Source organism: Xiphophorus hellerii, chromosome 19, assembly GCF_003331165.1.
Source record: "Xiphophorus hellerii strain 12219 chromosome 19, Xiphophorus_hellerii-4.1, whole genome shotgun sequence".
NCBI classification, from domain to species: Eukaryota; Metazoa; Chordata; class Actinopteri; order Cyprinodontiformes; family Poeciliidae; genus Xiphophorus; species Xiphophorus hellerii.
The window spans coordinates 8,052,948-8,076,771 of NC_045690.1; the positions used below are offsets into that span (position 1 = coordinate 8,052,948).

At 38.9% G+C, this 23,824-nt stretch overlaps 2 protein-coding genes across 3 annotated transcripts in view; one reads left to right on the forward strand and one right to left on the reverse strand.

The window, feature by feature from the left end:
• eipr1 (EARP complex and GARP complex interacting protein 1) overlaps positions 1–5,494 on the reverse strand; it is a 52,517-nt gene extending 47,023 nt beyond the window's left edge. The window contains exons 1-2 of the mRNA XM_032546834.1: positions 5,284–5,494; positions 5,128–5,211 (exon numbers count right to left, since the gene is read on the reverse strand). Of these exons, the coding sequence (XP_032402725.1) occupies positions 5,128–5,211; positions 5,284–5,325 (126 nt within the window). The 5' untranslated portion in view covers positions 5,326–5,494. The remainder of the gene's footprint in view (positions 1–5,127; positions 5,212–5,283) is intronic.
• Positions 5,495–5,545: 51 nt separating this feature from the next.
• trappc12 (trafficking protein particle complex subunit 12) overlaps positions 5,546–23,824 on the forward strand; it is a 29,803-nt gene continuing 11,524 nt past the window's right edge. Inside the window, exons 1-4 of one of the 2 annotated variants that reach the window (XM_032546832.1) lie at positions 5,546–5,613; positions 6,630–7,920; positions 8,752–8,868; positions 23,415–23,528. In XM_032546832.1, the coding sequence (XP_032402723.1) occupies positions 6,640–7,920; positions 8,752–8,868; positions 23,415–23,528 (1,512 nt within the window). In that variant the 5' untranslated portion in view covers positions 5,546–5,613; positions 6,630–6,639. Of the gene's footprint in view, positions 5,614–6,629; positions 7,921–8,751; positions 8,869–23,414; positions 23,529–23,824 lie in introns of those variants that run through there. The other variant, XM_032546833.1, reaches the window with a different exon arrangement.

The window sequence follows — 23,824 nt, forward strand, 5'->3', positions numbered from 1 at the left end:
GTGGGAAGTATTATATTGGATGCATTTATTGAAAATATTGGAAAATATAAATTCAAATATTTCAGCTTTGCTGATAAACAATCAAAGATGATCAAGGGGAAATATAGTTCTCTATGCTATTCTTTTCTTTTTCAGCCATTTTATTGTAGAATTCGGCCTTGATGTACAGATGAGTTCATGTTTAACACAGAGACAGCAAGCTGTGGCTACATATGAAGGACATGTCATCAGCCCTTTGTCATCATGCTTAACAGTCATATTGATTTTATACTGGGCTGTCCTAGACAAGCCATATTTGTTCAGTCTTTCTAATAACTGAGACCTATACAAGGCTGTGTTAAGAGTTTCTCTGACAATGCAATTAAACGCACAACCAAAATACAACAAACCAGCCCTGGGAAGATTGGCAGCTGTCTTAAATGCTCCATGAATAATATACCACTCTATAGGATGGTGGACTTAAAAACATTCAAATGTGATCTGATAACCTTTCAGATGTTGATGAACAGCAAAAGCAGTTTCTAAAAGATCTTCATAGGCATTGAGTCAATGCGAGACCGCTCAGTTTGATCACCAGTATCTAGTGCAACTTTGCCTCTTAAAAATCTAAGGAAGTACCAACAGTATACTTAGATTAATGTTTAAATTTTGTTCTGATGATTGTAAAAAGTGAGATTTTCCAAATAATTTGTTCTAAAATCCACTTAAGTTCTACTGGTATTTTGTTGTGACATTTTGCTTTTTTCTTTTTGCCCTTCTTGCTGGGATTTAAGAAATCCTCGAGAGTTTTTTATTCTTATTATATCAATATGATATAATAAGAATCTTATGGATATAATAGCTATGCTATTGTGGCTAGCATGCAGGACTACGTTAGTTCTTGCACGTAATTTTTTTTCAGCTTTAGTTTAAATGCCTAAGTTACTTTAACTGTACAACAAAAACATATTACTGCAAGAACTGCAAATTAATAATTTTCTACCTTATAATCCAAAACAGCATACATGAACTGAGGTCTCTCCTTGATCAAGAGTTTCCTTGACCTGAGGGGTTTAGCTGCACAAGCTCCACAAACTAAACTTTTATTCATAAGCAGTTAATGGGAACTCTTCTTTACTGAGCTGTTTTCATTAGATGCAAATCTATTCTGTGAGGTCCCTCAAGATTGTATACGGTTCAGGGCCCAAAATGCAGTAAAACAGTGAGGGTCTCAAGGTTTGATCAGAGACTTAATGACAGTCTCGCCTATGAGAATGACACTTACAACACTTTGGGGGACCATTAATAGGGTTGCAGTGGACAATAACTCCTTGCAGGCACTTCCACTCCCCAATGTCTGCGCTACTTTTACGGGCTAAACAAGAGGAGGTAGATGGGGAGTAAGAGGGGAGGACAAGAGCACTGGAGCGCCGGCATCCTTCAGCCTCCTCAAAGTCAGCTAGGCAGCTATTAACCTTGGATTGGACTGCATCAAGCAAGAAATTATTACGGCAAGTTATAATTTTATGGTGGTGGGGGAGAAGCACAAATAAATTCAGGTCGGTGGGACAGGGTAATTGGAGGGCCTGGTAATAGGGTCCCCCCCAAATGAACCTAGGTGTAAGAGGAGAGAAGTTCCAGTCCTCCTCCCCCAGGTGATTTATCCTCATTCTTCCAAGCCTGGGGAGTGACTCATAGCCTTCAGCCACTTGGGCACTGAGCCCAGCACTTTTTAATTATGTGCCAGTGGTGGGAGGAATTAAAGCAAGGAGAAGGAGAGAAGGGAGATTTGTAAGAGGAGGGGGCAATGGAGGGATGAAGCCAAGTCGGCTTGTGGCTCCCACTTCACGGGCTTCACCACTAAAGCTCTTTAGCCGCACAGATGACAGTAAGCAGGACAGAGGAGTAGCGAGCGGGTGAGAGGTGCCAAGCTCGGCCGCTTTATCTCGTTAGCAGCCTTAAATGCCATGCCGAGGCGCCCTCCGATCTGTCATTTTCGACTATTGGTCTCTGAGGGATTTGAGAGGTGCTCAGCGAGTTAAGAGAGACATTTCCACCCTGCATTACGCTTAATGGGAGGTGGAGAGGCCAGCAGGCTTATGGATGCAGCAGAAGCTATCAGGGCTGAAATGCCAATTGAAAAAACATTTTTCATGCGAGTTCAAACTCACCTAAGTGAGCTAACCAGTGTTGGCCAGAAAACTTATGCAGAATGGAAAAGAAAATGAGCTTCATGAATAAAACAAGCTGCACAGACTGGGCCCACGATTCAGCAGTAGGGTCATCTGAAAGAAGATGACCTCAAGGATGAATAATGATCCCCTCAGCTTTTCAAGCTCATGATGCCCTTTGACATCAGACACATTTAAATACATATTAATGACTGGTGGGTTTCTGCAAAACAACACATTGTAGATGGGAGAAAATAGAGCATCAAGTAACATCACTCTTTAAAATTTCTTCATCATAGAGTTAATGAAATGTTGACCATTGTTTGCATTAGACTACCGGTACCTTAGTTTTTGCTGGTGGCAGAATTTGAGGAATGTCACAGACTATATGTTGACTTGTCAATGTGACAAAGGAATCATGAATGTTAAATAAAGTAAGGACATTACTGTATGCTATTTACTGTAAGCCAAAATTCGTAGGAACTTTAAGTTGTAACACATTTAATGAAAAGAAAAAAAAAAATTATATGCTTTTTTTTAGGAACTAATCTAACAATCACTACAGATCAAACAAAAATAGTAGTCTTCTTTAAAGTCTTCTTACAAGTAGTTCTCAGTTTCAAGACGACTTCCTGTGACCAATGCTAGCTCAAAACAGAGACGGCAATTAACAGCTTTTATTTTCTCATCAATTCCTGTTCTATACTAGGCATTGTTGCATGCTAATAATCTGTTGCTAATCAGTTAAAGCCTTAGTTAGGTCTCACTTGTTAAATAGTTTGCAGGATTTTGACTAAGAAGAACTTACTGATTTGAGCTTAAGGAAGACACTGAGAGGAAATATATGAAGCTACCGACAATGTGTAACAGGAAATCACACAGAGAGACTAGGACACATTGTCACCATTCCCGAAAGGCTCCGTATTAGCGTCGCTACACAGAACTTGGACTGAACCATGAAGGCATTCAGTGCCAGACTGTTTTTCACACTGAAGTCGGCCAGAAAATAGGCTCCCTCTTTTTAAGGCACACATAACGCTTCCTCTTACTCAGAGAGCTAATTATTTCTTCTCCTGTTTAGAGCCAACTGTTACTGTCATCTGTCTCCGTAATGACCTCTGCAAGATGTGCATGTACGCACATGCACCCTTTCATTCTGTTTCCTTTACACACTTTTAGACACACCAACTTGGTTTACAGCCCCAACAATCAGACAGAAAGAAAAAAAAACAGATGAATGAACACAAAGGATCCTTTAGATCGTCTTTTACTGTAGACAGCATATCTGAAAAATTGGGTGCACATATTAAGACAAACTGAAATAAATTATTTAAATAAATGGCATCAATTTCAATCAATACAGGACTAACTTATTGATTAACTATTTAGATGGGCATAAATTTAAAATCAAATTGCTTCCCAAAAAGATCATCAATAACTGCAGAAGTTCTAAATATTTGGTTTTCTTATCAATTGTACTTTCCTCCTGTTTTGTCCCTGTAAAGAAATTATTTATACACAATTTGACATAAATTGGATTTTAACTATGTAATTTTGTGCTATATTAAGAGTGGAATTAGACTAAAATTCACATCTGCTGTCTTAGTTTCTCCTTTTTTTTCCCTTGAGCTTTAATGTTTTCTTAAATTTAACATGAATTTTTGCAAATGATCATTTCTACACCACAAAAAAAAGAGCTACAGTTCCACCGCAACAAAATTTCTTCCATTATACCCTTCCTACAGTAAACCCTATTTTAACTGGCTGCGTGGAACACTGAGTCATGTAGCAATACCTGTCCCCTACTTAGTGTTGCAAACTGCCGGTCAGCTGCCTGACTGAAAACCAGCACACAAGAAATATGTCTGTTTGGAAATACTTACTGTTGTGAAAAATGCAGAATATGGAAATGTGTAAACTACGAGAGTACCTCTCATTCTAAGTGGAAACGGGCCATTAAAGTGGTGCAGGACATGTATGAAAACTCTGAGACACCAGTGAGGTGTGCTGTAGGAGTGACAGAGGTGTTCAAGGAGGAAGTGGGACTTTATCAAGGATCTGCTCTATGTTCATTCTTGTTTTCTTATGTCATGGACAGACTAACAGATGAGGTTAAACAGGAGTCTCGATGATTATGATGTGTACAGATGACATTGTGATCTACAGAAAAAGAAGACACATGTAGAGGAACAGCTAGAGAAGTAGAGGTATGTATTGGAAAAGAGAAGAATGAAAATTATATCTATGTATAATTAATATCAAAATTAATAAAAACTTCACAGATATTTTTTAATTTAAACAAAACTATGCAACAACCCTGTCTTGTATGAATGGGCAAGGTTGATGGTGGTAGTTTAATGGTGAGGAGAATATGCTTTTGTCATTGTTAGGGTTCCTTAGATGCTTACTGACCTAGACAGCCCATTTTCTGATGGCCATGTTAACCAAAATAATGCCTCATGTCAGAGCTCAAACAATCTCAAACTGGTTTCTTGAACATGCTTCAACAGTCACTAGCTCGTAATCAAAAAGAGCACCTTTGGATATGCAGCTGACAAATCTGTAGTAATGGGATACTGCTATACCAGTACAGATCAACATCTCCGAGAAATGTTTCAAACATCTTGTTGACTGTCTCACAAAGAAATAAAGCAGCGTTATGGGAGTAAGAATTAAGGGGAACTGAGTGTTCAACCTTTTACTAAACATGTGTATCTAATAAACTAAGAGAATATATCTGAGAAACAGACAGAAGAGAAAATTCATTCCATAAGTACAAGAACGATTTATGGGGTCAAACACAAGGCATACGACTGGACTTTAAGACCCAAGATGACGCCAAATTACTTTGTCCAAATACATAAAGCAGTGTATAGGTCTTATAATTGCTGCGTGTATCAGCAATACATTTAGTTTCCATTGGAGAAAATTTACTTTATGCCAAGCTTTCCATAAAAATGCAAAATTATATTCTTACTTGATTGTCAAATTTTAGAGACTGTGTACCCACGAGGAAGCGAATAGCATCAGTCTCAGCTGTTTGGGCCGTAAGTGCACGAGCCTGCAAAAACAATAATAATGTGTCAATGAATAGAGACGAGGTGTTAAGCGACAGAAATCAGGTATTACCTACCTGAAATTCGAGACCATATATGACAGGGGCGTCGTCTTCCATCTTTCACCTTGTCGCCAATCGTTTCTTATGCTTTGAAAACCGATTCAATGAATGATTACCTTAAAAATAACTGCATTTGAGCGGTGCAGCTAAAAACAAACGACACTAGCATCACTTCCGTGATTTAAGACAAGCGTATAGTTACATTTCGTAAAAACAGCCTGACAATGTTCCTCCGCGCTTTTCATTTTACGTAAAACCATTTCAAGAATAGTACTGCGTCATCTATGACGATGCTTTTTTGCGCGGCGCATGCGCATGACGTTTTCATCCGTCAGGGGCAGTGAGGTAAGAATATAGCAATGTGTTTTAGCTTTCGGTTTATTTTTCTGTAATTTAGTCTTGTCGGACTACAAATGCAATTTGTTGCGTTAATTGAAAAAGCGCCGGTGGCCGTCAGCTAGGCACCAGGTAGCCGTTAAGTGAGGGTAAAATATGGTGAATAGCCGGCTAATGTAGCATTAGCCCAATTGCTATGTCAAGAGAGAAACACTTTGAATCATACCCGCATAACAACATAAAACAACGTACACTAAATTTACTTCTGTATCTGTATGTCAGTGGCAATGATATGTTTTGTAGCTATTAGAGTTTGTACTGACAGGAAGTCAAGGTTTTCAACTTCCTGAAAGGAAAATAGGGAACACAAGACAAGGGAGCCTTGGGTTTCCTACCCACATCATTAATAATCTAGAAACTAGGCATATTCCATGTAGACGTACTTCTCAGTAAATTCAAAGATTGTCAGAAAGCATATTTCCGCAAAATTGGAAAAACACATATTGCATATCTCGCATACAGAGCGATACATTTCAAACATTTTATTTATTGTCATTTTTCTGATGATTGTGGTTGAAAGCAAATGAAAACTTCCAAGTTCTGTTTTTCTGAAAATTAGAACATTATAAGATCAATACAAAAAGGACCATTTTTATTAAGAAATGTCAACATACACAGTTTTGGAAAAGACTGTTGACCACAATCAATGACAAGGAGGTTAGACCACAGTTGTTTCTAAAGAAGCAAGCTTGTCACCTTGTGCTTTCTCCATGATTATTAGATGAACAACCATTTAAGATTTAGAAAAAGTCGTCCTTATTGGCTTGTTTCTTACTATTATTTCCATGCCTTTAGAATCAATTGGATCAGGATTTCAAACTGGTTTTGTGGTTATTAAACTGTGCAGAGCTAAAACTTTATTTTTTGTATTCTTTAATAAACTGAATAAAAACGTATTTTAACATAGATATTGTGATATAGGGACAAGCCAACTTTAAAATTGTAATAAGTTTGTCTTTCTTCAGGAGCATTAACATGGACAAAGGGGAAGCTCATGCCCAGCGGCCCGTGTCTTTGGGCATCACGATTGATGATGAAGCTGCAGTTTCAGAGCCTGCTGCAGAAGCCTCCAGTCAGATTCCCTCCATAGATGGCATCCTTCCCCAAGAAGACAGCATCGATCTGGGCGGCACAGACTTTGTCACACCCCCGGGAGATGGCAGCATCACACCCACTGAGAGCTTGATGGACAGACTAAATGATCAGATGATGGAGAGCGTCATGATTTCCGACTCGCCTAACAACAGTGAGGAGGACGACTTGGCTCCTATTGACTCCTATCTGGATGGTGGGGAGCCGGAGAATGCAACCCCTGGAAACATAGAGGAGGACAGTGAGATTGGACAGAACACGACAGAGATTAAAGTTTCAGTGGACCAACTAGAACAGGAATGCTCTGAAGAGGAAATAACAGAGGAGGAGGCCACACAACAGCAAGTCCCAGCTTCTGTCTCACCTCAAAACGATACTTTGAGTCCAGCTGCTAATGATGTACCAGTCAGAGGGATTAGTCCTAAAGATGAGCCTGTGCCAGTGTGCACCATATTCAGCCAGAGCACCCTGCCGAAGTCGTTGGTGCCCGATGGCTTCCAGCCTACCCTGATCAAGTCCCCCAGCTTTACTATGGGAAGTGCGGGTGGAAGTGATGAAGCTGTGACCCCCAGTAAGCTAACTGCTCCCCTAGTTTGTCAGCCCAGCCCTAGCCTCAGTAAGTTCTTTGCTGACAATGGACAAGCCAATCCAGCCTCTGACTTCTTTGATTCTTTTACTGTTCCATCATCCTTTATTTCAGTTTCTAACCCCAATGCTGACCTTTCTCCTGGGGCTGGCCCGCCACCCATGCCTCTTACCCCTGAGCGCCAGCTCTCTTCAGCCTCCTCCATTTCCACCCCAGGAGCACTTTTAGACTCTGCATCTCCCATGCCGAGCCCAGTGTTTGGCCCTGCTCCCACTGAACCAAACACCAACTCCCAACCACTTCCACCCCAGACTGTCCCAGCTCCAAGTCCGGCCCCAGTCCCCATTTCAGCCACACAGGCACAGCCCTTCAACCAGCTCCAAGCTGTGTTCTCAGGGAGCGATGACACGTTTGCGATTGCTCTGAGCTTGAGTGAGGTGGACAGGCGACATGATGCCTGGCTGCCTTGTGAGGAGACGAGGAAAGTCTTGATATCTGTTGCCACCCATCAGTACAGTCCTGCATATGTAGAGAGCAACAAACTCACAATGCCTGGGCTGAAATTTGACAACCTGCAGGTAAGAGAGCAGCTGTCTTCACATTGATTAGTGCAAAAATTAGTAAAGGATCAGTCATTATTATTATCAGTCTCACATTTAATGAAATTAACATTCCTTAAAATTATTTATCTTGCAAAAGCATTCATACCCCTTGATCACATTTCCTCACATCACAGTTACTAACCTCAATATTTTGGGATTTTCTGCAGCAGAACTGTGAAATGTTTGTTGTCTTTTTCTTAAGAGCTCTGGATATACTCACCCTTCAGCAGTTAACACACTGTTTTTTACCTTCACAGTACCATTTTTGCCCCCTTTCCTACAATGATTTTGTACATGTAAACAAACCTTTTTCTTAACAATGAACTTAAAGCATGGTTCATTTATTTATTTTTCAGGTATTTTCACAAATTATGGCACTCCTGCATATAATTTTACGTAATTGTTTAATGTTTTCTAAAACATTTTATTACACCAGTTTCATTCATTTTAGTTCTGATCCTTATTTTAGCTGCTGACACCTAGAAAAGGACAGATTACATCCATGTATTGAACCAAAGTAGCTAAACATTCTACTGCTGGTAGTTTTTATGCATTGGAAATACAATTAAGGCAATTATTTTAATAACTGGTTGATTGATATGGATTCATGCTTTGCCAAGTCAAAAACCTGATCAAGTAGTAGAACCATGGTATTTTTTTGCAAACAGTTGGATGGACTCTAGATGCCCTTAAAGCCCACAGTAGATAGTAGCTGAGATATTAATGCTCGGGGTGTTGGGGACATAATGTAATGGTAAAAATAAGACATTGTGGGTTAACTGTAATCAGTATTGTTTTTTGATGCAGGGAGATGCCGTAAAAGACCTCATGCTTCGTTTCTTGGGAGAGCAGGCAGCCATGAGGCGTCAGGTCCTCACCGCCAACTCTGTGGAGCAGTCCTTCATCGGCCTCAAGCAGCTCATTGTAAGTGGTTTACAATATTTTTGTTTATGAACAAACTGTGAAGTGTCAAGTCTAAAAAAGCTGAGCATTGTAAAAAGGTTTCAAGTCATAAAGTAGAGTTTTGCACTTTTCCTTTGCTTGAAATAATCTAAATATACAGTGCCTTGCAAAAGTATGTATACCCCTTAAATTGTGATAAAACAACACAAAGCAGTGTATAATAGTGAAGTGGAAAGACAAAATCTTCTGTCAAAAATATTCTTATTTATAAGGTATCTGCAAAGTGTTGTACAAGACAAAATGGTGCTGTTGGGAAAAAAGCTTGTTGTTTTACCACAAGTCACATAAGGGACAAACACAAGGAAGAAGGTGCCCTGGTTTCCTAAACAAAACTCCAGGTCACACTGAACGCACTTTTGCCATGATGCAGAATGGTGGTGGCAGCATCATACTGTGGGGATGCTTTTTGTCAGTCAGGATAGGCAATTATGTCAGAGTGGATTGGACGTTGGGTGGCACTAAATACTTTAGATGGAAGCAGAGCATCATCTTCTAAATGTGCAGCTAGAAAAAGATGGAATGGTTTAGCTCAAAGTACATACATATGATGAAATGGCGCTGTCAAAGTCCTGACCCAAATTGAGATTCAGTGGCAAGACTGAAAGAATTATGTTCACAGATGCTCCCGTTTAATCTGCTCTCATTCTGTTTCGCAAAACTGTCAGTTTCTAGATAGATCAGGTAGAGACAAACCCCAAAAGACATAAAGGTATAATTTCATTGAAAGGTGGCTCTAAAAGTATTGACTTAAGCTAGCTTAAGTCAGTATTCTTTTCTATCCATTTCAGGATAATGAACTGCCTTGTGTTGGTTGATCAGAAAAAAATTTCAGATAAAAATAAAAAATGTTAACATTTTATCAACTCTCTTATTCTGCAGGTATACCTGCCTGTCTGGAAAGTAAAAATATTTTGCATTTTATTCAGAACTAATTTCGAGGCTGAAGTCTAATTATTTTAACAGACAGTGACAATATTATTATCCTCCAAAACATTTATGTTCCAGAATGCAGGATATTCTATAGGATCTCGTTTTTATTTGAAGGGCACCTTGAATTTTAATGATGTAATGAGATGCCCACCTCATCCATCATATAAAGTGTTAGCCAAAGAGACAAAGCTAGATTGGACTTTGAAAAGTTTTGTTCCATGCTGCAGACTTCAGATGTTTGATTTGGAGAATATGCAAGTCTTGCGTAAGGCTCCTCAATGAGTCCCGGTGCTAAACATCATTACTCAAGCACAGGCCCTGTCATCGAGCTGCACTTCACTTTCTGGAGGTAAATGACAAAGCTGCAGTAAGTTACTACAGCTTGGCATTCCGTGGCATCTACAGACTGTCTGACCTTTGGACACTCAGCCTGTAAACGTCAGTGATCCTGCTGAAACTGCCACCAGGTTTTGTCTCAGCTGACTGAAAACAGTGAATCATTCACCTCCTTTCAGTTCAGATTATAGTTCTTCATCTGCTGAGCATAAAAATGCGTGACTTTCTGTGTGACCGTGCAGTCTCACCTCATTCCTTTTTCCTGCTGCCGTCTATCCATTTTCCCACCGCCACCCCAGCCTTGATGCGTTCCCTCCATCACAATTCATGACCCACACATGACCCTGAGAGACAGTTGTTATTTAAGACATATGCACAGCAGCTTCAGCAGACAGTGTTATAGACTGGGAAGGGAGGGGTGGAGTGAGGAGATGGAGAGGCAGAGATCCACTCGGCTCACAAGTTCTTTTCTCCTGCTGTGCCCATGTATTATGCATGGGACTGCTGTGCATATTTCAAGGGCCTTCTGGACTCGGTGTATATATAAACACACACAAGCTGGTACTTTCAGTTTCCCTTCCACTGCACTATATGGTGTAGGTGAGTGCATGTGTTTGAGTGTATGTGTGAGAAGATGATATGCCGTCTGCTGATTGGTGTGGGTGGCTCCCTGGAGCACCGACTGAGCGAAAGGGGAGAACTGGGGAGCCGGTAAGGTAATGCAGCCCTACAGCAGAGATGGCAAAGAAGGAGAAAGAAAGTAGTGGTGTGTGTGAGTGAGATGTATAGAGACGAAGGAGGGCTTCACCTGGCCTTGAGCATAAACAGAGGTTGTACCCTACATTATATATGTAGGGCTTATTGGACACTTTGATACTACTTTATCCTAAAAGAAACTGATGAAAGTTTGCAGTTTTAAAAACTAGGGCAACTGTTGGAACTGTAAGATATATCATTAGCAAAATGTCAATGTAGCAGGGGACTGCTTGAAACTCTGAGGCCTTACTGGTACTGATTTTAAAAGACATGCAGGTTGACTTTATTTAGTATTTCTGAAGGTAATAGGTTGCGTTGCATTTTATGCTGGGCTGTCATCCTAAAGGTCTGAATACAAATTGGAAGGTAAAACATGCATCATTCTCTTTCAGCTTAACAATTATGCACCACTTGGAAATAACCTGTCATATGAAATCCAAATGTAATTGTGGTTGTCAACGTGACAAAGTCATGTTGAAAGAAACATAAATATTTTTGCAAGACACTTGCAAGTTGTCACAACTTGTTTTGTCAGGTTTAACATCTAATGTATGATTTAATGATACTTTGCAGCCTGCATAGATGAAAAATAGTGTTTTTTAAATGTTTATAAAAATTGAAAATACATTAGTGAAAATTCTTCTCAACTACTTTATACTACTCAGTTTTTAAATTGAATCTGTTGGTGTTGAACTATGGCATGGTATTAGCTGCTAGCTAATAATTGACTCCTAGTTTGAAACATTTCTTTCACAGTTTTAGTCTAACTTTACCTTTGAACATCAAATCTAAATTGTGTTGTGTTTTAGGCTACTAATTTGATTCGGCATTGCTTTGTGGCAGGCTTTTTACCCTTATTATCCACTAAGCTCTACACATTAATAAAACAGCAGTATTCTGGAGAGAATTCTGTTTTCTAAAAACAAGGGAATTCTATGTTTTCAGTAGAATTGTTAGTATTAGTAAAAGCCACAGAAATAACTGAGAAAATGAGCTTGAAACTTTGAAAGTTTAAAAGTTATTAAATTAATTATGAGTCAAACTGGCTGTTTGAAAAGTTTCTATGGCTGATGCCCATAGAAAAAAATAAAGTCCAGATATTTGATGTTGATTAGTTTTACTCTGTAAAATTTATATTGTTTTTAATAAGTCATTTTTGTGGCATTAGGATTATGCTAAGACATCAATTGTATGGTAGGTAGGTGGTAATGAGCTGAATGGAGGAGTTCCAGAGGAGAAAGAGCCTCCAGTCCAGATGATATCATGGGACCGAATTGCTGAGATCTTTCACTATTTTGAAATTATTGCTGACTAAGCTGCAACTAATTCAAGGCTCTCTATGAAACGTCTGTTTGAGAAATATTGCCATATCCTAACGAAAGCATCATTTTTTGTTGCTGAGTTGTCAGGTTAGCAACTGCTTGCTGTTTTTACATTGTAGACTATTGAACCTCAAAAAGTGTGCTTTTGTTGATTGTCACTTTCCTTTTTGGGCTGATTGCCCAATCTGCTTCTGATTGGCTTAGATATTTTCTGGTCTCTCTCTCTCTCTCTCTCTCTCTCTATATATATATATATATATATATATATATATATATATATATATATATATATATATATACATTGGTTTTGAATCTGTAACAAGCTGACTGTGGCATGTAGCCAAATTTCATCCATTTTGCCCAAATAAAAAAAAAAACTTGGAAACACCACGGAATTCTGGTGTTCCATTTTTTTTCTTTTTTTTTTTTGATTCTTCAGCATCATGCACTGATCTACTCTAATTTTTTTCACCCTAGAGTTGTGCATACTTACCACTTCGACTGTTGAATGTAACTTGAAAGCATTTGATTAACGTGATTTTGTGCAATTATTTATCTTCCCTATCTTCCCTGCTTATCTCCCTCATTTTGTAACCTGATCATGCACCCATGGCTTTTACTGACATATATTTTTTGAAATGCACAGGAAAAGGGTCTGTATAAAACACATATACATAGTTTCGTTGTTGATCCTCTAATCAAAATCACTTTTACCGATGTATGGATCAGACAGCCTCTTCTCCGTTTCCTGCCTTCTCTTTTTGAATTCTACTGATTTACTTGCTAATAAATTATGAAATTTCTAAACTTCTGAGATCAAACAAGCTCGTAGATCAAAGCTGCCGAAGGTGATGTATCTCAAAGAGCTGGGAGGGAAGGTTAAAAATGAGAATATGAGAGGATGTGCACAAGCAAGCAGAACATGCACCCACACACACCATTACTCATATGCAGACAGGGAAATGAACATGTCAGAATGCTGCTGGCCGTTAAAAGCAGATTATGGGTCAAGACGTCCAATCAGTCATATAGTGCGGAAACACCCCTTCTTGTACCTTCTACCTGCTCTTCAGATGTCTGATTGGACATCCACATTCCTGTGTCTGACCTGTATTTGCTTCATGACATTATACATTATGTGATGTTTGCTGTCAGCTGTGATCCTCCTTAGTTTATGGCATTTTGCTCTGGTGACATTAGTGCTCCTTTAATAGGGCTGCTTTCATGTGCGTTCGTTGCAGAGCCCCGCTATGAGCTGGCAGAATGAGTCATGCTGCAGAGCCTTGGAGTGACTGCACCCTATGGTACCATCAATGCTCCCTTTATTCATACATGAACTCACACGTTTATAGCATACACAAAAATGTCCTAAAAAATATTTTTAAAAACTGTAAAGAATAGTCAATTTTCTCTTCTTTGAATAAATGTAGAGGCCTGATTTCATAGACACAGTCAGTTTTCTTGCAGATAAAATTTACACTGGAGAAAAACTTTACCACTACTTTACAGATCTGATGAGATGTCTTTGATGCACCTGCTTAAAGAAAAATAACTTCCTTTGGACTAAAAAAAAGCTTAAAAATATCACTACTGTTTAACTCTGGAGGTGTTTTAAAGAATTTCTTTCTTACTTGCTTGCTTTCTTTGTGACCCTTCTTCTTACAGTCTTGTTTCCTTCCTTCTTCTTTCTCATGTCCTTCTTTCTTATGTCCTACTCTCCTTCTTTAGGTCATAAACCCTCTCTGTCCTCCAATCCTTTCCCTGTTCTCTGCCTTCTTCCTTTCTGTTTTTTTTCAGTTCCTCATTCTTTCATTTCTCTGCTTTTTCCTTCCTTCCTTCGACACCCTTCTTATACCCTTCTTCTGTTTTTCTGTCCCTCCTTGTTTCTGTCCTTATTTCCTTGTGTCCTTCCTTCCATTTGTCCCACCTCCATTCCTAGTATTCTTCTTTCCTTTCTTGTGTTCTACCTCCCTTCCATCTCTATCTGCCTTCTTGCTATTGTTCTATTTGTTTTTTTGTGTTTTCTTCCTTATTAAAAGGAAGCAAAGATATGTATTTCCATCTTTCCTTCCTTCTTTGTGTATTTCATGATCTCCTTCCATACATCTTTCCTTGTGCCCTACCTATTTCCTTCTGACCTTCCTTGTGTCCTACACCCCCTTTCTGTACTTCTTCCTTTCAACCTTTTCCTTTTTTCTTTTTCATTTCCTCTCTTTCCTTTGTTCTTTTTTCTTCTCGTGTCTTCTTTGTTTCATTTTTCCTCTCCACTTTTCCATCCTTTAATTCTTCTTTTTTTATTTTCTTCATTTCTTGTACCTGTACTGTACTTCTTCTCTGCCTTTGTTATTAACCTTCCTTCTTCTCTTCTTTCTTTCCTTTGTGCCCTGTCTCCATTTTTTCCTAGCTTCCTACCTTCTTTCTTTGTTTCATTCCTTCCTTCCATCTTTCTTCCCTTGCATTCAATTGCATACTTTGCCCACTGTAGAAATATATATCTTTAATTTGTAGTCAGTCTTCACAGTGGAGTCTGTAGTGAGGTTTAAAAAACTGAATCAGGAAACTTAAAGAACTTTTGCATGAAGCATTTTGTTGGAACCCTGTTATACATTTGGTCCTTAATGTATAATTCAGATATTAGAAGAACTGTGAATACAAAACTATGCACTCAATTGTTTAATGTCTATAAGAAATCATTAAGCAAAGTTTATATAAGCAAAATTATCTACCTCTGACCAGCAAGTGATTTAAAAAAAAGAACTCTTAATGCATGTTTATTTGGTCCTTAAAAGAACTATAGCTGTTGATGACACTGGATAATCTATGCATAATTCGGGACTGCTTCTCTAGCCTTCTCTCTTTGTCTTCCAGTGACCTCAGTCTCCTCTCTTGTCTCGACTGTGGCGTGGTCAGCAGTGAGCTTGTCTCTGGCTCAGCACCACCCAGGGCTGGCCTCATCTGTCCCCTTCATTAGCAATCACCCACCTCTTCTCTTTCTCATCCCCTCTTTCTCCTACGTCTTTGTCTCTCTCCTTCTTTCTTCTTTACTGCCCGCCAGAGAATCTAACCTCTCCTTCCTCCCACAGTTTGACTCCGTCTGGGCCGGAGGCCAGCATGTATGTTTGTGTGTGTCATTGCGTGTGCAAGAAGAGAGAGAGAGAAAGAGACCCACCTCGGCTCTTTCAGACAGCCTCCTCATAATGACTCCAACGACCCAGCTGCTGCATTGCACTTTGATATCATTGCCCTAACCTTTACTTGTCATTATCATAACCTTTCTACATAGCTGTCATTTCCACCACTAGTTACTCTCACAGACTGGGGTCTGAGAAACGCACTGTCAGCTTTTATTGCGCTGAAGGGCATGTTTAAACCTTAGCAGAAGTTGTTCTCACCTTGCACTATGTACAGTGACTGTGGCCATATGATCCTTGTTGCAAAGTGCAGGTAAACTTCACCCTGTTGCTTACCAACATAGTGCCTTCTGACATCTCAGGAGTGACACAGACAGAAATGGTTTAGGAAATGTTGAAGTAGAATATGACACTTTATGGCGGTATGTCACTGCCAGTATGCCGGTGTATGGGACTTACAGCCAGTGCTTCACATTTAGTCCCCCTGGCACAGACTACTGCACAATAGTACATTGGTTGAGATGACTGACAGAGAAGTCTGCAGCCTCAATAATATGGTGCAAAATTTTAAGTTGGCCTATTGCTGTATTTTAACATCTTCCTCACACTGATTTCAATATGGTGATAAATGGCCCATTTTAATAGAATAAAGAACGATGATAGTTATTTATTGTTATGATGCATTTGCACCATACCACCACAATTCACGTCTGTTCTGTATGTAGTTGCACATTTCAGCTATTTTTAACACTCATTTAAATCAATCTTTTGTAAAATAAGGATTTAAGCTATTTTTGTTTAATCTCAGGCTAGTGCACTAACTTGTGGAAGTGTCCTTACTTTTTAGGTAGTGTATGATCAAACCAACAACTCTAATTTAATAATGATTAGATTGTGTTTCAAGTTGTACAACATTCTTAACTTTCTTATGGTTTATACCTTATAATATTTGCATCCTTTTATCAAGTAGGCTTTGTGTACACCTTAAAATTACATGTTACAAAATGTTGACAGAAATCATAACATTTAAGTAAATCCTAGTATAAATGAAATTATATAGTTTTTTTGCTCATTTTGAAGGATTCTTAAAGTAAGTTCATTGAATTTCTAATGACGCACCTCATGGAAAATTATTGCTACCTCCTAACATTTTCTATATTTTTTATGTTATAAACATACCTCATTCATACCCATAATTTATGTGGATTTTATTTGAAATAAAGTTGTGCATAGTTATTATATACATTTAAATGATGAAATTCTTGCACATTCTGCTATTTATAACAACTCAAGCTTTGCCTGATTGGATTGAGTTCATTTGTAAATATCCATCTGCAAAGGTAAAATAAAATGCATAGTTATCTTCACAAAGACACCAAGGCTTGGATGTACTCCAAAAGGTTCATGAACAGAATTTTGTTTAATTTATGTATGCTTTTTCATCATACATACATTTTTGGTGATTTTTCAGTTGAGAGTAATTTACTGTGTTTTGGTTGATTATGTAGAATACTTTGAAATTTATTGAAGTCTGAAGCCTTAATGTGATAAAAATGTAAAACAAAAGCAAAAGTTCAACAGTTATAAATAACTTTCTCTCACTAGATTTTCAGTTTTAGTTTCCATGTCAACTACCATATTCACCTCTGTGTTGTGCGCTACGAATAAAGACTTACCTACTTTGGGAGCGTTGATTGCAGATCAGGGTGAGCACACAGCTCTGAAATCTGTCCTCCGTAGCACTCTCTGAGGGGAATAAGAAATGCCGTTACTGTTGACAAGCAAACCATCAGGCTTTATCCAGTTGCCCACAACTCAATCAGTGGTTGATGTTACCCAGAGGAACCTCACTTACAACATGAAGCAGTGTTGAGCCAACTTGGGGAGTATTATTGGGAGTTTTCTTGCAAGCTATGTGCAAGTACAGTGTATTAACGTGGTGTTTTATGTTGCCTTGTGTCTCACCATCTCTCTGTGATATTGTTTGAAGAGTCAGAGTGATTGCCTGTGGGAGACAAAACGACTGGTTTGTGAACTGCATATCAGCACAGTAACCATCCCTCAGCTGGGGGGCAATATCTGTCCCCTGGTTCAAGTGTCCGCAGGCCAACAACAGAGGCATCAAAGTGGAGCTAGCCAATGACTGGCATACACTTTTAACATATTACTATATTTTCCTACAGCCTCAGTGTAATCCAAAATGCAGAAGCTTAATTGAAGTAGCACTGGAGCTCCCTGTGTTAACCAGGGCTGGTGTGAGGAAGCCCTTTTAAGTTTGATTCGCCTGGAGGCCCCTGGTCTTGTGAGAGAGAGCAAGTGGGCGTTCGTTTGTTCATCAGGCTTTGTTATGCAGAGGTTTTTTTCAAACTCACCAAAGGATAGACACACTGAACTTCCGATCTTCAACACAATTAAGAAGCATCACCCCTTTTAACTGGCAAAGAAACTAATTATGTGTGTTTGTGTGTCTGAGGGAGTGAAGGACATTATCTGTGCACATTTTTATTGCACACATTTGCATGGGTGTGTGTCAGAGTTTGGGTGAACCACTTTTAGTCAGACTTGTTAATTACTAATTGGCTTGTTATGTGTAGCTTTAAACATACTGAACGCATTTCCATCCATCCATCCATTTTCTGTTCACCCTTTGTCCCTAATGGGGTCGGGAGGGCTGCTGGTGCCTATCTCCAGCTACGTTCCAGGCGAGAGGCGGGGTACACCCTGGACAGGTCGCCAGTCTGTCGCAGGGCAACACAGAGACATACAGGACAAACAACCATGCACACAGGGAGAATTTAGAGAGACCAATTGGACTGTGGGGGGAAGCTGAAGTACCTGGAGAGAACCAGGGAGAATATGCAAACTCCATGCAGAAAGACCCCGGCCGGGAATCGAACCCAGGACCTTCTTGCTGCAAGGCAACAGTGCTACCAACTGCGCCACTGAACGCATTTACTCTGCAAAATATTTTAAGTAGCTATCCTACTTTTCAATTCCTTAATAGCCTTTCTTCATGTCCTTCATCTTTGTAGTGTTTTAAACTAATACAAACATATAGGAGCCATTAAAACAAGATGAAAAATGTAACTTTCCTTCACTGTCTGAGACATGACAAAAAGAATCCCAACACACATATTGAGCTTCTTATTTGATAAGACTGGCAATAAATCACCATGGTAATGCCTCCTTATTTCTTTTGGGGGGGAGCTGATTATAAATTATTGCTAAGTCATTTAAGCTGTGCTAAATTATTAATCACCATCAGTCTATTGCTTAGATTTTTTTATCCCACCACTGATTTTGTGTTAATTGAAATTATTCAAGCCTTTGATTCACAAAGGTCAAAACAAAGAGGGAAGTGATGGGACAAGGAATTCTTTCTTTTTTATTTTTATTTTTTCAAATAAAATTTAGTCAACAGACAGTCATGTCTGCTTCTGAGATTTCTTAAATTATCCTACAGGGTTTTTGGAGATTTTCACTTCAAAGGTAAATGTATATTACCATAAATACTACAATGTATATTTCACCTGTAAGGATCAGAGTTTAACAAACTATCAGGATGGTATTTTCATATGCTATACTGCTCTATTCAGAAGGCAGAACATTTGAGAACACTTTGTATCAGTCTATATTTTTGCTTAGGACACTGTTGGAGTCTTGTTTACATCTATTTGCCTGACATCTGACAGTATTGTGAATAGAGGGATATCACATTCAGGATTTGTTCAACTGAAGCTGGATCATTTTCTGTTGCTGTATTATTTACACTTTTAGGGGTGTTCCGTAGGGCTCAATCCTTGGCACAGCATTATTTTCTATAAATATGAATAATATTGGTTACATTTCTGAGAAAAAAATACTGATTATCAGAACTTCAATACCTCTACAGATGGCTCTTTGTTCTTTTTACGTAATAAAAATATGTTTGAACCATCTTTTTGATACTAAAGGCAGTTTCTTGTGATAATTTTTAGTCCACCTTCAGTCACTCTTCTAGTATTCAATGCAGTCTTTCTGTGTGTGATGTTATCAGTCATCTGCCACTCTCTAGTTACAGAGTCTGTTATAAATACCCCATGCATAAACATGGGGTAGCACAATGTGTTTCCAATTCTTGTTTGCTACTCATCATTGCATTTTTGCATAACCCAAATTCCTTATCTAACTACCAGCTTGTTTGTGTTGCCTGTTGACAGCTGCAACTTTATTGCTGCTAATCATGTTTTGTTGATGATTATTACCTGAAGGAATTTTGTTTAAATTACCTTACAAACTACATTTTGCTCAGTTTGTAAGGTCGTTTAAAGCCGTAGCTGGAATCCTTTAAAAATGTACAAATTCACCTGGACAGTAGCTCATATTTTTCCCCCCTCATATTCATGGGGCTGCATAGCATCAGGAAATCTTCTGATAGCGATAATATTGGTAAACATTGTGATGATATCTGATACGATATGATCTGTACCTTTTATTCTCCTTTTCACTCTTTCTCATCTTTGCATCCTTCAAATTTTGACCTTTAGCGTTTTAGGTAATCTCATCTGTCTCCAGGGTGAGCATCGGTTGCCATGAGACTCTAACTGGCTAAGCATTACATTAGCATGTACTATATATGTTCATAAAACTTGGAAGGTTTTAGGCAACAGTGTTTTGCAATATGAATGTTTCGCATACTCATGTTGTCAATGTATTTGTAACATATTGGGCAGCCTAACTTATTCAGATTGCATGAGAGCAGTGGGGGACGTCTTAAATGTTTCTAAAATATGTGCTACTGTGTGTAAAGACCCATAATGGTTTCTTTTTCTTCAGTTGGCTAAACAAAGATTAAATTGGAAATATATAACAAAAGTACTGCAGCTTAGAACTGTTCCTCAGAAGGCCTGCAGCAGCAGGTTCACAGACTAATGGACCTCATTCATCCTTTAGTCGGCAGCAAAACAAGAAAATGCACAATCTCAGGAAATAAAAGTACTCCCTATATATTTTTTTTCTTCATAACTTTATCTAGATTTGTTTTTTTAATTTTATTCTTAGTGTTGCTCAAATTATTTCTCAGATTGGACAATCTTCTATAATCATTAAAGACAACTTGTGTGCTAATAGAGAAAGTCAGTGTGGCTTAAACCCTGCTCTCTGGCTGAGTTTCAGTGAGTCTGACCTCAAAGATAAAGCGGGCTATGTCAGGCAGGTAGAATAAGGCTAGCCGACCAAATTGGCCTTGAGAAATTGAAAAGATAAAACATGTTATATCTGACATTGTAATGAATACTGGCAGCATGAGCAAAGACCCTTTATGTTCTAAATGTTAGATTAGCATCTGGATACAGTCCCGCCTATGATTGTTCGCATAGTTTCTTTTCATCAGTGAGGTCAGACCTTGGTCTGCTCAAATTTAAATCACAGTGAGCCTCAGATGTCTGTTATTATCCCACTCGAAGGGCGCTCACATTACATCTTCAGCGGAGTCCTGACCCTGTCACCTTGCCACTCGAACAATGCAGGCCGTTAGCTTGCTTCTCAAATCACCACCTCCTTTTTCGGCTCTAATGTTTGGTTTGGTTCAAGACCTAAAATTACAGGGTGGTGTAAGATAATATCAGAGCACTGAGTTATGCAAGGGTGTGATGCTGCATCGTTGCATAAGGACTGAGCTGAAGTTCACTTATTGAGGCTTTGGCACTTTTTTTTTCTTTTTTTGACTATCCGCTTTGCATAAACTGTCTCCTCCACATTTTGCTGTCTGCTCCGCTGGCCACTGTCTCTAGACTCTGAGATCCTGTTTCAATTTTTATAGTTTTGCTTGTTTCCCTCCTGTAGCCAGCTTTAAAGCCTTTATTGTTCCTCTATTAATGTCGGCCAGATTTCTTTCGTCCACATCCCATTCGTGCACCTCTGAAGCCCTTTATCCCTTTCTGTCCCGTCTCCACTATCCGTCTGTGTGTGTATGTTGAGGAATGCAGCTATCGCACAACAATCAGCCTAAATCCCAGCCTCACGAAGACACTTAGAGACAAACGCTTGCACACCTGTCTTGTTTTTATGCCCTGTGGCAGGGCAGCGGTGTACTGTAGCAGGATGTGCTTGTGTGTGAGTGAGTGCAGCTGCTTTTGGCCATCCATGCTGCCTCCTCGTTTTCAGCTTCATTTCCCCCCCTAATGAAGATTCAGAGGCAGTGCAGCTACTGGCGCAGGGCAGGAGAACTGAGCGGAGGAGGGCGGGACGAGGAAAGAGCGAAGCACGAGGAAATGACAGCAGGAGGATGAGGGAGGGAAAAATTAGACCGTGATGAAAGGGAGAGGAAGTGGGAAGATGGAGGGAAAACAAATGTTGGAGAAACATGAAAAAAGAAAGGAAGAAAGGATGAAGTTGAAAGAGAGCATCTACAACAGAGAGGGACAAAGAGAACGCTGATGAGTTTTGCGATAAAGATGACTAGAAAGAAAGTTACCCCCTCTATTTCGCTGTCTCCTAATTAGCTCTCTGGCTGTGATGAATGGCGCGGCACTTAGGACCCAATCGGCAAGCCGACCTTGTCATGTGTGCTGATGGGGTGGGGTGACTCTCACACCTCCGCCTCCTCTTTCCTCTTCTCTCTATTGTACCACCTCCTGTGGAAGCAGATGCTGCTAATATCTGGGTCTGTGTGTGTTTGTATGCATATTCACTCCTTCTCTGGGTTTTAGTGCGCTTGTAGGTCTTGTACATCGGCATACATGAAAACGCAGCCTTTGTTTAATTTGCTGTGTTTTCTATATTTCAGGCTTAGATGTAGTGATATTATCATTGACGTTTGCATATATCTAAACGAGTACATCCTCAAAATCAGCGAATTCCTGTGAGTTTCAGAAATAAGTCTATTCCTATCAGCACATGTGGTTATTGTGATGATCTGCTCTAGGTGCAACAAAAAAAAGAAAGAAATTTATAATACTGCTGCGCTTCTCTGTAGCTTGCTGCATCTGTTCCACAAAAAAATAAATTGAACTTTGAATATTAGTTTGATGTTAATTTTTCAGTTTGCCTTATGTAATTATTCTTGGTGTGGAATAATGAAATTAAAATTTCACACCAAGTGTCTGAAAGTAACCCAGGTACTTTGGGTTATCTTTGGAAACGATTGGATAAATAAGTGTAAATAAAATTGGGGTTTACTTACATTTTTATTAGTACCATGATTACCATCTTCATTACAAGATACAATTTAGGATATTTTAAGTTTTGTAATTAATTTTCACCTTATATTACCTAGACATAAAGAAACAGCAGTTTTGAGCTGGAATGAGATCACCAAATAAACGTATATGAGAATATAAATAGATAAGAACTCCAAGTTCATAGAGTTACAGTAATATTTTTTGAGAAACAAAAATATAAGTATGGAAATGAAAAGAAGACTTTTGGAAAAAAGTGGCTATCCAGGCTTTATTTCGCACCCCAAAGTAAATGTTTTATCTCTCCTACATTATACACTTGCTTTTTTCCTTCTTTTTTTTATTTCTGAATATTTGATTGATTAGAGTTTTTGCTCTTTCTTTAATACGATCAACTTGATTTTGTTTATTCATACAGACACAAATCCACATATTGTGATAAACCTCCAATTGTCAGGTATATAATTAGCCTTAGCTAAAAAAAAACCTCCAGGATAACTTTGAGCTAAAAGTTCAGTTTGTTTCTCATCTCTACTCCTTGCATAGGAGATCTTTTCCTCTATTTCAACATCTTTTAGATTTCAACATCTAAAAGCTCTGGAGCTCCTGTTGGTCTTTTCCATAACAAATAAGCAGTAGAAACAAGGATTGAAGTTTTTCATTCTGCATTCATATTTCTAGAACTTTACAAATTCATGTGTGAATGAGAGAAAGAGCCTTAAAAAAGATCAGATTGCAATGCAGAATTATTGAACTACAGAGCTGTCATTAGAGGAAAGCAGAAATGTTGCTTCAGACAAAATGCATGATTCATAGCAGAGTCAGTCAATCAGTGTGGCGTCCCCCTGACATGTTGCGACTCTTCTTCCCCGCAGAGCACTAAGAACTGGCGGGCTGCCGTGGATCTGACGGGACGGTTGTTGACAGCTCACGGTCAGGGATACGGAAAGGCCGGCCAGCCAACCTCTCACACCACTGACTCACTGCAGGTAGTGACTTCTTTTCATTCATCCATTCCTCTGTTTGTACCCATCGATTGTTGTGTTTCTGTTGGTTGCAGAAATTATAGGAAAAATGTTCTAAGTCACTGCAATCGAATTAGTCTTTAGCAGCAAATAAAACCCATTTAGTATTTAGCATTAGTACTGTTAATGTTAGATTTCTTCTTCTGATGTACATCTGCAAAGGTTGAATTGCATTTTATTACAGATAATGTTTAAGTGGCACTGCTCAGAATGACGTGTATAATAATTGATCTCAAATGAAAAGATAAAAACATTGCTTT